The 16,753-nt window shown below is 44.5% G+C and overlaps 4 protein-coding genes across 5 annotated transcripts; 3 read left to right on the top strand and 1 right to left on the bottom strand.

Moving 5' to 3' along the window:
• Window positions 1–686: 686 nt before the first annotated feature.
• On the bottom strand, window positions 687–4,095 carry LOC127778364 (bifunctional phosphatase IMPL2, chloroplastic). 2 transcript variants are annotated; one of them, XM_052304949.1, is made up of 11 exons: window positions 3,856–4,095; window positions 3,649–3,719; window positions 3,140–3,547; window positions 2,948–3,026; window positions 2,751–2,845; window positions 2,624–2,673; window positions 2,135–2,259; window positions 1,707–1,773; window positions 1,516–1,605; window positions 1,108–1,219; window positions 687–903 (listed from the first exon to the last, which is right to left on the bottom strand). In XM_052304949.1, exons 3-11 carry the CDS (start codon window positions 3,471–3,473, stop codon window positions 833–835), a joined length of 1,023 nt encoding a protein of 340 aa, XP_052160909.1. In that variant the 5' UTR covers window positions 3,474–3,547; window positions 3,649–3,719; window positions 3,856–4,095; the 3' UTR covers window positions 687–832. The 2 variants fall into 2 exon arrangements, with proteins under 2 accessions (XP_052160909.1, XP_052160910.1); XM_052304950.1 differs by having other exon boundaries at window positions 3,649–3,673.
• A 176-nt stretch (window positions 4,096–4,271) lies between these two features.
• LOC127779387 (uncharacterized) lies at window positions 4,272–11,470 on the top strand. The gene is made up of 7 exons (XM_052306126.1): window positions 4,272–4,407; window positions 5,850–7,832; window positions 7,909–7,966; window positions 8,096–8,244; window positions 8,605–8,691; window positions 10,748–10,876; window positions 11,076–11,470. Exons 1-7 carry the CDS (start codon window positions 4,339–4,341, stop codon window positions 11,196–11,198), a joined length of 2,598 nt encoding a protein of 865 aa, XP_052162086.1. The 5' UTR covers window positions 4,272–4,338; the 3' UTR covers window positions 11,199–11,470.
• A 658-nt stretch (window positions 11,471–12,128) lies between these two features.
• LOC127779389 (thioredoxin H2-1) lies at window positions 12,129–13,764 on the top strand. The gene is made up of 3 exons (XM_052306129.1): window positions 12,129–12,402; window positions 12,675–12,797; window positions 13,341–13,764. The coding sequence occupies exons 1-3, from the start codon at window positions 12,268–12,270 to the stop codon at window positions 13,497–13,499; spliced, it is 417 nt and encodes a 138-aa protein (XP_052162089.1). The 5' UTR covers window positions 12,129–12,267; the 3' UTR covers window positions 13,500–13,764.
• A 304-nt stretch (window positions 13,765–14,068) lies between these two features.
• LOC127779388 (protein NRT1/ PTR FAMILY 2.9-like) lies at window positions 14,069–16,055 on the top strand. Its single transcript, XM_052306127.1, has 2 exons — window positions 14,069–14,452; window positions 14,515–16,055. Exons 1-2 carry the CDS (start codon window positions 14,069–14,071, stop codon window positions 15,988–15,990), a joined length of 1,860 nt encoding a protein of 619 aa, XP_052162087.1. The 3' UTR covers window positions 15,991–16,055.
• Window positions 16,056–16,753: the final 698 nt, after the last annotated feature.

Here is a 16,753-nt window from a genome sequence, read left to right as displayed (position 1 = left end):
TCCTGAATCGCGAAATAATATTTTTCTAAAAAATATATTCAAATGTTGTTTTAAAAAAATTACAATTACTAATTTACTTTTTAAGTTTAAAAATTATACTAATTCCGAGAATGGATTAGGCCAATATCATACGCTTGCCCTCATTTTGTATGTATTCTCAAACTTCTCCTTTCCTCTTCTCTCTAATTTGGTCGGCGAAACAAATTCCGCCCACCAAAAGGCCACGAATGAATTTGGCCCACAAAAATATCACGACAACAATAAATTTGGCCTACTCCATTCTCGCCAGCGAATTCGGTCCACGATTGAATTTGGCCCACTTAATTCCCATAACATGTCAGGCCCGCATCTGAATTTAGCCCACTTAAATCTTACCGGAAAGTCGGCCCATTTAGTTCTCCTCAAAGAATCCGTCCCACAAAACAGAATTGCCCCACCTGCGATTTTGCGAAGAATTTCCTGTATTTAATTTTGGGATTATTACGAGAAAATCAAAAATCTATAACTCTATATATAATAATAATAATAACTAATATAAATATTTGTATTTTTCCGGTCGTTACCTCATAGGTGCGGTGTTTTTTTCGAAATAACTAATACAAATATTTGTATTTTTCCTGGTATACATGCATTCTCTACCAGGACAGCCGCAATTCACTCGCAAGCTGAGCACACCACTAGCCGAATAACCATCAAATTGATTTTATTAGTGGCAGTGCAATTTGAATAACTAGTCGCTCACGGCGCAAGCATACAAAATACACTGTTTATTGGACACATGAATAACACATTCATGTTTGTTTAGAGACCAAACTTGGATGTGTTTTGCAGACTAGTGCCATTGCAACGCATCAAGGGCCTGCTTGTGGACACGGGCGTCTCCAGATGCCACCACATTGAAACCTACAAAAAAAAGGCAAATGGGGAGAGTTCAGCATGATATGTATAAACAGGAAAAGTGCACAACTGAAGCGGCACAAAATTTTATTAAAATTATAATGCAAATATTGCTTCTCGGTTGCATCAAAAGTGGGAGAGGTACAATGCAACTATGAAGAAATTGAAATAGACTTTGTAGAGTCGTAATGCGAAGGCTGGAAATTATACTTTCAGGCCGTGATTCCGCAGAGACAGGCCAATGGAGCTTGTTTCCTTTCCAATCTGTTATTGAACCTCCAGCTCCTTCAATGACTGGTACCAATGAGAGAAAATCATATGGCTGCACAACAGAAGAAATAAATTACTCGTAAAACAACTTATATATAGTAATTCTTCTTGATTCAATATTTCAATGAATACAAAAGGATGGTAAACCAAGTATTGCTTCCACACTAGCCAAACCAAGACACAGACGAAATGAACCCAACTTAAATAGCTCAAAACATATTCAGCTTGCTTGGGCAGTTTGTTCCCAGCCAGATAAGTGAGTGAAAGAACAAATCCTCATGTGATTATAAATAAAGAAAACTATTATTTTGCAACAGGAAGAAATACATAAACAGGGTAGACTCATACCTTCAATCCTGATTCAACAACAAGATCTACAAAACCAGAGGCAAGAAGAGCATAGGCATAGCAATCGCAACCATACAGTGGGACTTTGACCTGCATCAGAAATAAGTAAAATAGCAAATGTGTAAATGTGTAACATCAATAACTGAGAATGCTTACTTAACGTAGAGATTGTCATGTTCAATAATCCATACCTTATCCCGTACACGAATAAATGCATCTTCAGCTTCTCCTGCAAACAAATGTGGACTTGTTGTATATCTGGCACACAAACAACACTTGTGATTATACACGGGAAGTAAAAATTCAAGATTATAATGTCATGTGTGGTGCTTAATATCTTAGATCCACTCTCTCCGTTTCAAAACATAAGGAATATTTTGGGTGGACACAAGGACTATTATGGTCTTGAATCAAGGGAATGATGAGAAAATAAATATACCATTCTTTCATAGTGAAAGTGTTACTTACAGATATTAGAGACAAAGACATGACATGTTCGAAAGAGCAGAGTGGCAGGGGGTCAAATGTCAATGAATTCACATATATGCCTTATGTTTCGAGAGAAGAAAAAATTATAAAAAGGAAATGGAGGGAGTAAAATCTAATACTGTATACATACAAGTAAGCTTGTGCCAGGACATTGCAAGGGCGAACAGATATTTCTTGTCCATTTAAGGTTGTTTTCATCCCATCAACCCCAACCCATCTTTCTCTCAAGATTGGCTGATCAATGATGCCAATAACCTAATGAAAGGAAGAACAGAAGTCCAGAATAAGTTATAGAAAATCCTCGCAAAAAAGAAAGAATAAGTAATAGAAAGAGAATATCAAACATCTATACAATACTAAGACCAGGTGTTCAGAAAGAGGACAAATATGAAAATGTGTTCCGTAATTGAAATAATGCTTTGGAAGTTGTATCAAGGTACCATGTAAAGGTAGTTCACTGATGGCAATTCCAACAGATTCAGGTTAATCTATTGAGTGTACATACTTTTACATTACCAAGCATCATTAATTAAATTCTGCTCACAAAGTGGTGAACAAGAATGAAGCAAATACAATGGAAATGAAGATAGCTTGGCATGGGCAAAGAAAATTAGCATACCGGCTTCCCCTTGTACAAGAGTGAAATAAGCGTACCAAACAGAGGCTTGCCTACAAACAAGTAAGCAATCGTCATAGTTACATTGAAATTAGTTTGGCAACCAAGGATAGCAGTTAAGATTCAATACCAGTTATGAAGCTTTTTGTTCCATCTATGGGGTCCAAAACCCAAACATAATCAGCAGACTTTTCCACGCATCTCCAACCATTTTCCTCACCAAAACTGAATAATACCCAGTAAAGAAAACATTATTAATCACATTGTTATATACGCATCAGAAGTCACGATTGAAAAAAACTTGTAAATCATGCCAGGCAAGCTCACACGGCATGGGAAGGGAAGCTCTTCAGAATGACTGACACCATTGCTTCTTCCGCTTCTCTATCTGCAATAGTTACAGGACCTGGAACAGAATTCAGTCAATTCACAGTTGGCAAACACAACCAAAGGATATTCAGTTTTCAAGCTCAAATGGCAATATTCAGTTTTAGAACTCCCAAGGATAATATCACGCACTCTGATCCTCCTTGTCGATGATCTCGACGCGTTGCCGGAAGTACTTCCTGAGCACCTCCCCCGCGGCGTCTGCCGCCCTCTGCGCCACCTCCACTAGCCGCTCCACCCCTACCCCCTCCTTATCCGCCATCGCCACCTCCCATCCGCCTGCCCCGGGGCTCGCCTGAACCGAGCCCATCCTCCGACGGTGGGCCGTCGTCACCCCGCACGCCCGAACCACCGCCGCCGTCGCCACGGACCCGTGGAGAAGCCCTGCGCGGAGGTGGCGGCGCGGGGCAGCGCGGGAGTGGGGAAGGGGCGAGGTGGGTGGGACGGTGGAGGTGGCCGGGAGCATTTGGGGCAGGGAGGGGAAAGCAGCGGCCGCGATGGTGGGTAGTGGCGTAGCTAGGAATTTTTCCTTGGGTAGTCCTGATTCACACGATCATGTCACGCGCTAAAATTTTCTTGCACCATCAAAGCCGATATACAAATACAAATTTAGTGAAAATGTGATAGAAATAATGTCTTACAGCATCCACAAGCGGCCGCATGGTTCTGAAATAACGACGCAATATCACTAATCAGTAACAATTTACCAATCCTACAAACAATAGCACACATTCACTAATCAGTAGCAATTTATAAATTGCATATTCAGTTATTCACAGATTCACTAATCTCTAATCACAAATCGATTTAGGCAGCTGTTCTAGTGGTTTCGTTGATCTGTTCGTTACCTCTGGGCTGAAGGGTGGAGCGCCGGATCGGTGGAGGCGTGGAGCAGCCAAGAGCAGGAGAAGGCGGGCGGCGGCCAAACGGAGACGGGCAGAGGGGAACTGGAGAAGGCGGGCGGCGACAGGAGGAGTCGCAGTCGCTCCGACGTCGGCGGCTCAGCGCGGCGCCGGCGTGGACGGCGGGGACGGCGGGGACAATGGCGGCGGCGGGCGAAGAGCGAAGGAGTTGGCGCGGCTGCCTGCTGGACTGGACTGGACTCCCACCAACCCTAGTTGCTTCTGGGCCGTTTGGGCCGAAGAACATAATTGGGCCTAATTTTTTTGGGGGGTAGGGGGGGGTCTCTGGGCCAAATTCTGGGGGAGGGAGGGGGTCTCTGCCCATCACTGCGCCTTCTCGACGCCGCGTGGTCGCCGTCCGGCGAGCGGAGAGTGCGGGCGGTGGCGGTGGCGGTGGCGGTGGTGGGGAGGGGACGAGGCGGCGGGGGCATGGTCACCATGTCGGCCGCTGCGAGCTGGACCGCCGAGGACGACGTCCTGCTGAAGAACGCCGTCGAGGTAAGGATTCTCCCCACCCACCTAATTTCCGACCTATTCCTCTCCGTGTCGCCTCGAAACTCCTTCTCCATGGCGGAATTCCGCGGCTGCTGGGGTGCCCGTGGCCCGCGATTCGGGGGGTGAGGGCGTGCCCGATGCGCCGCGCCGCGCCCGCGCGTCTCGTGCGGAGAATTTCGAGAATGTTTCTGAGCCGCTCATTTCAAGTGGACTTTGTAGTCGAGGGTTTTGTTCTGTTGTAATGGGAATTTTCGAATGTTTGGTTGGCTAATCGATGCAGTTTCTCAAGTTCAGTTTGATCAGAGCCACTTCCTAACTGGCAACTGAGATGGGTGTAGAGATTGGGGTGTCTGCAGGTTTTATAGAGTTTAGAATGTTTCTGAGCAGCTCTAATTTCAAGATATTTTTTACTGCTACCGCTAGTCTACTGCTAATACTGTGGATAGGACTTCCTGAATGGTTCCATTTGTGGATTTGGGTAGTTTGGTGGTAGTGTGAGATGTTGACGCATTCGAGTATCTATTGAATAATTGGGTCATCCAATTCAATTCAAGTTTGTTGGAATGCTCAACTTGTGTTGATACTTGATACATTAGGCTACTATTGTTTTCGCAAAAATATTAGGTTACTATTCTGTTGTTTATTGTCCACTTTTTCGTCAATCTACTGTATGGTTTAACTTCCGTAAGAACCTTGTAGGGGATTTTTTTTTTTTGTCAAACTGTTGTTCTTGTGAAGTTGCATAATTAAGAACCTTGTAGGGGATTTTTTTTCCCGTCAAACTGTTGTTCTTGTGAAGTTGTATAGTTACTACTGGGTCACCTAGTATCACCAAATCCCAGCAAGTTTTGTCCTAAATGGTCCTCAATTTGATTTAAAATGTTGCAGTGCTTTACTTGCGTTTGATACATTTGTTGCTTAGTCCTTATAGCATCAATCCTGTTCTGACTTTTGAAACTTACAGTACCCAGTTCACTATAAGACTGTTTTAAGAAACATTGGTATTATGATACATGTATTAATTGTGAAATGTTACTATATGAATCTATACACCAAATTGAGGTTCACTATAGTCACACCCTCACTCCATTTTGGGTCCGCCTTGAGCATCATTTCATTGTGGCAACCCTTGAAACTATTGGCATCGCTTTGTTCTTTGATGTTTCTTGGGTATATAGACTCAATGCTACATCTACAACAAATAGTTATAAACCAAGCCCTAGTACCTTCATGCATGACCAGCGCCACTGTTGGTGGGTTTATGAGTTGCAATTAGCTTGGCTGCAGCTATTTGGTCATGTCAGCCACATGACTATAATGTTAGGATGGACTTGGATGGGACTTGGGAGTCCATGGTCCATACTTTTTACTGCTGGGAAAACTTTCCCACTTTCATATGCCATCTTATTTGTATCCTGTTAACTTCATCTTTCTTGTTCTTCTAGGCTGGTGCCTCATTGGAATCCTTGGCTAAAGGAGCTGTATGTTTTTCCCACAAATTCACTCTTCAAGAATTACAGGATCGTTGGTCCTCATTGCTGTATGACTCAGAGACCTCAGGACAAGCATCTGCCCTCATAGTCAAGTATGAGACTGAACTTTCAACCTCCAACCCGACCAAAGCACATAAACTTTTCTACGTGAGGAGAAAACATCTTTCTCTCAGGAAGAGGAAAATTGAGAGTGTAAAGAATCAGTATTATGCAATGAGAAAGAGAATCTGCCATGATCCATGTTTGGCTGCAGATTTTGGTTATGTTATCACACCCTGTTCATGCCCTGTAGGTAGTGATTGTGTATGTGATGGATTATTTAACTTGTTGGAAGATAATCATTTGATCCATAACGTTAATCAAGCTCCAGATGTTGTAAATGGCTATGGTCACATAGGCGAAAGCTATGCTGATGGACAAGATGTACATGCCAAAGATAATGGACATTATATATCCCATAGAAGGCATGATAAAGCTGCTGGGACAGTGGCAAGTGATGGAAGCACTAATTGTGAAAGTGCAAATGGCTGTTCTGATGTAGGTAAGTTATATGGATACAACTTCATGCCAAAGAACATTCAGTCAAGTGAAAGGAATATTGCCTCTCCAAAGGACCTTTCTGATGTCCAGGACTGTGTGCAGCCTCAGCAACCAATTCTTTGTGAAGAATCAGCCAATGGAATGACAGGGTTAAAGGCTTTACTGAATACTGATCAAGATTGCATAAAACAGAACCAGTTTTCTGGTAACAGCAATGAAATATTGCAAGAACCAGGCTCGCTAAAAGCAATGAGTGAACATTGGTGTTCTCAGGCACCTAGTGCTCCTACTAGGAAGAAGTTTCAGGGTGTTAATGCACCTGACATGCTGACAGATGTGCATCACAAAGAGCAAGAAATTCTTGCCTTTTCTGATGACAAGAAAAAGGAAACTACTAACATTGACACATTTTCATGCAAGGTGAATGTGGAGAATGGAATGTCTGGATCTGGCTTAGACGATGCAACAGAAGGTGAAGTTATGCACTCATGCTTAATGGATGCCAGTCAGGGTGAAGACTTTGAGCTACTTAATAGCGAGAATATTTTGGATTCTTCTCTTGACCCAAATCTGGAAGGTTTAGGCGATCGACATGCTAATGTTATTCTGAAGGACATCTCCAAAGAGCACTTTCTGGACATTCCTCATGTAAGCAGTGCCTGTGGTAACAACACAGATCCAATCCATGAGAAGCATGATGTGGCAGATATTTCTGGAGTGGACATGATATACACAACAGAAGTGCCTTTTCCTTGTGCTGGTATTGTGTGCATATTAAACACTGAAGATCCTGAAATCCCTTGCAATGATGATATCTTTACACCTGGGCCTGTAGCATCCACCTCTACTTGTGACCAGAATTCGCAGCACAATATGCATTTGGTTTCTGCCAAACCTATTCCTCCACTAAATGCTGCTGACTTGAATCACACCGACTTGGTTAGTGATGTCCAACCATTGTTACTTACAATGAAGTTGGAACCTTACACCTTGGAACAAAAGGAAACTTTGGTGGGTCTTAATGAATCTTGTACCGTAAGAAGCAAGTCACCTGTTATGCCTGTTGATGCTAGCAATGCAAATGCATGCACATCAACTTTCCATTCTGCTGCAGAATTTGTTAAAAAATCTACATGTGGTTTAGTGCAACATGAATGTTTTGATAACTTGGGGAGTGTGGCTTTGGATGAGTGTATTGGAGTGCTTGATGAAATGAATTCTAAGGTTCCTGATGAGTCAGGAATAAGTTGTGATGCTACTACCCAAAACAGCATTTCAGCGCATGCATTGCCAGATGTGGAATTTCTTAATCCCATAACAACCACTTCAAGCCCAGAAGGGGGAGGATCTGACAGTGAGGACGGTATTCCAAACTATTTCGACATAGAAGCTTTGGTATACTTCTTTCTTGGCTGAATTTATAAGGCTTTGTTTACTTTGGTGCTTCTGACATTTCAAACATCTGCTGCAGATACTTGATCAGGATTTAATTCCATGGGATCAAGAATCTGATTTCATCCAGCCCGAAGGTAAATGTAGTTGAGATCAAGGCTGTTGTGTTTCAGGATTTTCTTAATTGGCAACGGGGTCATATGCTTAGAAGCTGAACTGGGGCTTCTTTATTAGTGTTATTCACTTATTTGCTTTTGCTTGATCAGTTTCCAGGTTTCAGTCTCTTGAAAGTAGGAAAGATTTGATAAGATTAGAACGAGGTGCCCGCTCTAATACAAACAGATCTATTATGTCCCATGGTGCTTTTGCAGTTCTTTATGGCCAGCATTTGAAATACTACATAAAGGATCCAGAGGTAAGCATAAGCAATATTTAATTTAATCTTAATTGCATAATGCAGTAGCAGATGTAATGGTTAGGTGAAATTAAACCCACGTGTATATTCCTTATTCATGGAGAACTAAAGAGTTCTATCTCTGTAGTGAACAGCAAAGGCATTTTTGAGTCAAGAGAATATAACACCTTACTGTTATTTGCCCAATCATATCAACATATGTTTTGTTGTCTTATTTTACTACCAGTTGAATTGTTTAATACGGTGTTTAGCTAACAAGATCATCATGCAGGCTAAGATTGTCATGGTTAATCGATATGTTATAAAACAATTCTTTGATATGATGATACCATCTTTGTTTTTTCTTCTCTTCTGATGCAGGTTACACTTGGGAGAGAAACAAGTGAGGAACATGTCGACATCGATTTGGGAAAAGAAGGAAAGGCGAATACAATATCCCGTCAACAGGTATTTTTTTTTACAAAAAAAAAAATGCTAATATGGCAAACAGCCTTGGACGGGTGGAGTTTTTATGGAGGTCCTTATTTATTTATTTATTTATTTATTTAGGGACCATTCTCTGTCTTTCCTTCTGTCACATGTCATTTTTCAGACATGGTCGATAACGTTCAACAAAAATAATTATGTACAAGAAAATATTCCCGGGACCTTTTGAACCACTGATATTTCTGTAAAGTCTTCCGTTTTAGTACTCTATGCAAATGACCCTAATTAAGCTTGTGATAATACTAGGATAAGTTGACTATAGCTCCTCTATATGCAAACATTTGAAAATCTTTCCTCTTGTGATACAATCCTTCATATCCGTTTGCTTATTTCAGATCTTATGATTTAAAACCAGGAACTTTATTAAACTGTTACATTGTGCATTCAGGCTTCTGGATATTTGCTTGGAGTAGTGTCATTTGCACCTTATTCCTGTAAATATTAGCAATGGCATCTCTGCTTATTTTCTTTTTGGGGAGTATCCTGTGTAGTAGAAACATGCTAACAAGTATGGAACAAACATTCTAATACTAAACCATTCTAGAGTATCAAAAATATAAATAAGTAGGCGTGTTACAATTTCCTATTTTTACAAACCCTAGAGTAGAAAAAGAAGTATGGTATATTCTTTTTAGTGTATGCAAATATTCAATCAGATCAGATGTACTAATATGTTTGTGCCATTGGGGGAGCCCTTATAAAGGTTGGTGTATATGTATGTACTGTTCAACACTGGTTTAAATAGGGCAATACTTTTAAGTATGAGGCTGATTGGCTGATGCATGCTTGTTGGCTTATTCTTTAAAGCTTACTCATTTTCAGCTTCTCAATGGGCTGCATATTAATCCTGTCCTTCACTTTGGCAATTGTTGTTTTGTTGTCAACTGATTTTAGGATTTGTATTTGAAGTTGTAGTGAATCATTATAATTTCATTTACTTGAACTGCTTTTAGATGTTTGGGGGTTTGAGTAAATTCTCTTGTTCTGAATGAAGTTGGAAACAGATGTCTTCTTGCACCCTAGAACATATTGCATGCATATGATTAGATGATAAGACAAAAGTTGGACAATGTAGTTTATGTAGCGTTTTTTGATTTATCTCAGAGAACTTGTTCTTATCTTTTCTTACATCATCTTTCAAAATAAGCACGCACATCACAATGTATGCAAATTGAGCCTTAAGCATGTCTGTCCTTAAGGGTGGTTCCCAAATAGTACAACTTCTCAGATTGTCCTAGTTGTGCAGACTGAAACTGAAAATTGTTCCTACACAAGTTTTTTCCATTAGTCAATTTTAACAAAAAAAATCACAAGTTTTAATTTGACAAATATTCGACAAGTTCTTTAATACACTTGCCCTCAGGGGGATATCTGGTTTCCTTTTCCCAGTCAGTTCATGCTGGGGTTAACTCTGGTCATGAGTAGTGTTCTAAAAGTTTGCAGCTGTTTTTTTTGACCGGACGTTGTTTTTGAATTCAATGCCCACCTAGACCCTGCAGTTCTGTTACTCTTTCATTTCTTTCCTCTTAAACAAAAATCACCAAATGTTTAAGCAAATGGTTTTTGTGAATGTCACAGCATTATCTCACCAAATCGTCAGTCTGTGCTAGCTGCCAATATTTGCATATTCATACAGTTCACTGCTTAAGCATGAAGCAAGTTTTTCTCACCATTTTTCTCCACTTGAGTGGTGGAATTCGTCTACTGTTTATATAATTTTATATACTATCTACTACCTGCTTGTTATCTTAGTCATAGTTGCATGATGAATTGGTTCTGGCTGAGTTTAGTCATTTAGGGAATGCCACCTGCACTTTTGGAAAACCCAAAGGAAAACGCTTTATTGAGCAATGGGACATAACTAAATAATAGCAACACTACTCCCAGAAAATAATAGCATATATATATCAAGTTTACTCACCACCCCAGAAGAACGATACTGTTATATTTCAATTATTTGTATCGAATGCTAGTGCAGTTTTTGTTTAATTATTTCATTCCACATTTTGATGCATAGGCAATTATCAAGATGGATAAAGGTGGATCTTTCCACATAACGAATATAGGAAAAGCTCCAATCTTCGTCAATAGCAAAGAAGTTCCATGCAACGAATGCACTCACTTAATTTCTGATGCATTACTTCAGGTATCTATCTTTACCCTCATTTTCTTGAACATTCCTGCCCTGTTAGATTCTACTCTCTCGATCCCATTTGTGTCATCAGTAAAATTAGTAGTTTAAGTCCCATTTTACTGTTCTTAACTAATCATTCTTCCCATTTTTTTACTGTAAAGCACAGTTTTCTCCTGATATTGTCCTACTTTGATGTTTCTTTTGCCTGCAGATAAGGCACATGAAATTCATTTTTCACATCAATCAGGATGCCGTGAGGCAACATATAGTTCGCAGTAGGAGAGGAACCTCCCAAGGCAAGTACGCAGTATTTAATTGGGATGAAAAGCCATGAATTAAGGTTACGATCAAGCTCATGTGTGAATTTATTGTCAGTAATATATATCGGCAGGATAGAAGTATATAGCACCATATCTAATTCGGTCTCATCCTTTGCATGTAAATCGTTGTATATTTCCATGCTTATCATTTAGTATATAATAGATATATGCTCAATTATCGTCTTCAGATCCATATTGTTGTAAGGTGCCACGGTTTTATGTTTGAAATTTGGATTTAAATTTCATCGACAAAAGTTGTTTTAGTGGACTGGGAACTGAATTCTCAAAGATGAACCCCTTGCATGCTTTTCCTTTGGCTCTTTCCGTCATTATCTAATATTCTTTGATGATTAGATAGATAATAGTCGACCTAAATTCCGCAACAGAAAGATGACAGATCGAACATTGGAGTGTTCCAGATGAACATATGAGTTTTACGGGATTCTGATGCTCTCTGTTACTTTTGATGTGCATATGGTCAATGGGTCATCTCGCTCCTTAAACCAAACGGCCCCCCAATGAATCAGATACCTTCATCCACCTACTAGCAGTACTCATCAAGGTGTTCTAGATAATGCACTCTTAATTAATAAAAATGGCACTATAATAAACCACAGCTCACAGTACAGCAGCCTTCAGTTTTCCTTTTCTAGTGGAGCAGTTGAGTTTAGCCTGCGGTTTTTTGAGACGAGCAGAGTAGTTCAGTTGTTAGTATTGTCCTCTTTCTTATGCTACAAGTGAACTTATGCTTTAGTTCCTCTATCCCAAAATAAATTAATCTCATATTAGATATGACACATTTCAGTACGATGATCACAAACTAAGCTCGTACTGTCACATCTAAGATACGAGGTTGTACGATGTTGGTTTATTTGGGACAGGTGGGAGGTTGGTTTATTTTGGAACAGAGGGAGTAAGTGAGAATATTAAATATTGTAATATTTTGTAAAGAGAACTTATGCTCTAAGTAAGAAAATTAAATGTGAGTCATGAGTCAACGGGGTCAAGCCCCTACAAAAGCCAAGAACCCCAAGCCCTTCCAGCTGCAGACTTGCAGTGCCTCGATCAGCTCACTGTAACAAGATGGGCGGCGCCTTCTCGACGTCGAAGCCGAAGCCCGCCGCCGGCGAGGAGGGCGGCGAGTCCGCCGTGGTGGCCGTCCACTCCAAGGCCAAGTGGGACGAGCTGTGGGACGCCCACAAGAACACCACAAAGCTGGTATTGATCAATATACACCCTTTGTTTAATAATATAAGACTTTCTAGCATTGCCCATATACATACAGATGTTTATGAATTTAAACACATATATATGTATATCTAGATTTATTAACATCTAAATAAATCTAAATAAATGTGGGCAATGCTAGAAAGTCTTATATTGTGAAACGGAGGAAGTAATTTATATTACCCATAATTGTAGTATATAGTTCTTTCTTCCGTTAATTGATCATCTTTTTCTCTTCTCTTGATCCCCCCGGTTAATTAAAGGTGGTGATCGACTTCTCGGCGTCGTGGTGTGGGCCGTGCAAGATGATGGAGCCGGTGTTCAAGGAGATGGCCGGCCGCTTCACCGACGTCGCCTTCCTCAAGGTCGACGTCGACGAGCTCGCGGTACGTATCCCGGTCGCCGGCCGGCCATGGAAGTTCTAGCTCTCGTCTTTTCTGAATCGAACAGCTGAAGATTTTTCTGGTTGATGGAGCTTTGGCCATGGAAGTTTTAACTCGTCTTCTCGGAGATGGATTCTATCACGTCCACCTGGTGATTGCATGTCAACTTGATGGTTGCAAAAAATTTTCAAAAAAATTAACAAGATATATCAATATGTAATATGTTACTCTACAAACACGCTAGTTCAAATTCAACTTCTACAAGTTGTAATAAAAATAACAAATTTAATTGTAAATATGCAATAGTAATTTAAGTTTTGCTTGTTATTTTTGTTACAACTTGTAGAAATTGAATTTTAAGTTACATATTTATGGATTGATATATTACATATTGATCTATCTTGTTCATATTTTTTCTAATTTTTTTATAATCATTTAGATGACATGCAATAAATGGGTGGAGGACCACTCGAACGGTTAAAATAGTTTCCCTCGTCTTCTCTGAATCTCTGAACCGAACAGCTGAAGATTTCTGAATGATCGCAGGAGGTGGCGCGGACCTGGCGGGTGGAGGCGATGCCGACGTTCGTGCTGGCGAGGGGCGGCGAGGAGGTCGGCCGCATCGTCGGCGCCGACAAGGACGAGCTCGAGAAGACCATCAACACGCTCAGGTCATCGTCGTCGTCGACGGCGACGACGACGTGATTGGTTGGGAGATGCATAAATAAACATGTTGTCATGTTCATCAGTCATCACCACCTAGCTCTGCTGCTGGTTAATTTAAGTACTACCACTACCTTAGTTAATTAGCTCTCCCGGTTTGCCTAATAAATATTCCGCATTGTAATATAGCCAACTTAATTAGTTCGTATGTTCGCGTGTGTTGTGATCGTCTGCGAGTTATATACAGTCTTGAAGCCTGAGTGCTGGAGCTAATAAAGATTTACATAACTTGGATTGGATTTTCAAATCTTTTTTACACCATGAAATTTGTCTGAAATTTACTCGTCTTTTTGAATATGAGTGTCTAGTTCTCAACCAAAAGAACAGAATGTGTCAATTCTGTTTGTGTAAACGCCGCAACTCAATGCCCAATTTTAGATGGTCCCACCTGTCAGTTGACAACAGCAGCAGCTAATTAGTAATTGCTACCAGTTCTTGTTACGGTAACAGTGTTACCTCCGACGCTGACACTTGGGTCCCACCTAACTAACTAACCGCAAACCCAGTCAAAGTCCCTCCCACCTCGCGCCAAGTGTCGCCGCCGCCGCGACATGACCCTGCCTCCCTCCGTCTCCGGCTCCGGCGGCGGCGGCGACCTCGAGGCCCACCTCGACGGCGACGTGGGAAACGGCAATGCCAGATCAGACTCCGCGGCGGCGGCGGCGGCGGCGCCGGAGCTCCGGTACCGGGGGTGGAAGGCGATGCCGTTCGTGATCGGCAACGAGACGTTCGAGAAGCTGGGCAGCATCGGCACGGCGGCGAACCTCATGGTGTACCTCACCACCGTCTTCCACATGTCCAGCCTCGACGCCGCCGTCGCGCTCAACGTGTTCGCTGGCACCACCAACCTCGCCACCGTCGTCGGCGCCTTCGCCTCCGACCTCTACCTCGGCCGCTACGCCACCGTCGCCGCCGGCTGCGTCTCCACCTTCATCGTAAGCCCGACATCGCCATTACCGCCGTTGAACCAGACCTTGATCTCCGTTGTATCTTGCAGGGGATGGTCATCTTGACGATGACGGCCGGCGTGCCGGCGCTGCACCCGCCGCCGTGCGGCGAGGGGAGGTGTTTGGGCGCGACGAGGGGGCAGCTCGCGGTGCTCGGTCTGGCGTTCGCGTTCATCGTGGCCGGCGCCGGCGGGATCCGGCCGTGCAGCCTGCCGTTCGGCGCCGACCAGTTCGACCCGCGCACGGAGTCCGGCCGCCGCGGCATCAACAGCTTCTTCAACTGGTACTACTTCACGCTCACCATCGCCGTCTGCGCCTCGTCGACGGCGATCGTCTACGTGCAGAGCAGCGTGAGCTGGTGGGTCGGGCTCGCCATCCCGGCGGCGCTCATGCTCGCCTCCTGCGCCCTCTTCTTCGCCGGCGTGGGGCTCTACGTCCGCGTGCGCCCCGAGGGGAGCCCCTTCGCCGGCGTCGCGCGCGTCGCCGTCGCCGCGTTCCGGAAGCGGTCGGCCGCCGCGCCCTCCGACGCCGACGAGTCCCTCTTCCGGACGCGCCACGCCAGCGGCGTCGTGTCGAGGCTCCCCTACACCGACCAGTTCAGGTTCCTCGACAAGGCCGCCGTCGTGGTCGACGCCAAGAGCGAGGTGGGCGGCGACGGGCACCCCAAGAATCCATGGCGGCTGTGCAGCCTCCAGCAGGTGGAGGAGGCCAAGTGCATCCTCCGCGTCGTCCCCGTGTGGCTCACCTGCATCGTCTACTACGTCGCGTTCGCGCAGACGAACACCTACGTCATCCTCCAGGCGGCGCAGTCCGACCGCCACCTCGGCGGCGGCGGCGGCGCCGGGAGCTTCGAGGTGCCACCGGGCTCGTTCACCGTCTTCCCCATGCTGGCGCTCGCCGTCTGGATCCCGCTCTACGACCGCCTCGTCGTGCCATGGGCGCGCCGCCTCACGGGGCGCGAGGGCGGCATCACGCCGCTCCAGCGGATGGGCGTCGGCATGGCGCTGTCCGTCCTCGCCATGCTCGTCGCCGCCATGGCCGAGAAGCGGCGGCGCGACCTCGCCGCCGGCTCGCCGTCGAACACCGGCCGGGTGTCGCGGCAGTCGGCGTTCTGGCTGGTGCCGCAGCTCGCCGCGCTGGGGCTATCGGAGGCGTTCAACCAGGTGAGCCAGACGGAGTTCTACTACAGGGAGTTCCCGGAGAGCATGCGGAGCGTCGCCGGGTCGGTGCTGTTCAGCGGGCTGGCGCTGTCGAGCTACCTGAGCGGGGTGCTGGTCGCCGCCGTGGAGCGCGCCACGAGGGGCGCCGGCGCCGGGGACGACGGCGGGTGGCTCGCCGAGGACCTGAACAAGGGGAGGCTGGACTGGTTCTACCTCCTCATCGCCGCCATTGGGGCGGCCAACTTCTTGGCGTTCGTCGCGTGCGCCAAGTGGTACAGGTACAAGGGCTCTGATGATGATGACGATGATGACCATGAGCATGAGCAGGTTAACGTTGCAGATAGGATTAGTGCTGCTGCTGCTTAAGCTTAGATTAGTGAGAGATTAGCATGTTGTTGTCTTAATCCACATATCACAATGTCAATATACATGATGAAGCATAGAAGTGATCCGCTTTAATCTGGTTCGGGTCGGCCCAATATGGACCAGGTGATTCCTGGTCAGGATCACAAGTTGGAATAGTTCACTTTAGGTCCCTTATTTAGTCGCGCTCATTTTGAATTTCGTCTTTAACCGCAAAACTAGATACAACACATCCCTTAGCTTATAAAACCAATACAAAAGATGTCCGTGGTAATATTGTCTCTGGTGCTTACGTGGCAATTCGATCCGAGAAAATAAATAAAACCGTGGGATCACTTGTCAGTTACACCACAAAATAATTAAAAAGCGGTGGGACCATGTGGGTCCCACATGTCATCCTCACTCATCAAGTACCTAAACCAGAATTAAATGCGTTTAAACGCATTTTTGTGAGCATCGCTATGTTCCCCCTTTCTCTCCCCTGCGAGGAAAAGGGCAGAGTGGAGCGAGCGGTGGGTGAAGCAGCCAGAGTGGAGCAAGCGAGCTCCTTGCCCTCTCCACCTCCTGCTCCAAGCCCGTGCATCCTCATCCGAAGTCGAAGGAGGGGAAGGGCTCGGGAGGAGGTCGAGAGTAGAGGAGGGACGACGAAGGGGGTCATGGCGGCGGGGGCTCGATCAGGCGGAGAGCCATGGGTGGTAGGGGGAGATAGAGAAGGGGTTGGAGAGAGAAGGAGGCAATGTGGGTGGTGGAGGTGGATGGCCGGGGA

The sequence above is a fragment of the Oryza glaberrima genome, chromosome 7 (genome assembly GCF_000147395.1).
Source record: "Oryza glaberrima chromosome 7, OglaRS2, whole genome shotgun sequence".
Classification (NCBI taxonomy): domain Eukaryota; kingdom Viridiplantae; phylum Streptophyta; class Magnoliopsida; order Poales; family Poaceae; genus Oryza; species Oryza glaberrima.
Note: the sequence above shows the minus strand (reverse complement) of the source record. Positions and strands in the feature narration are given on the sequence as shown.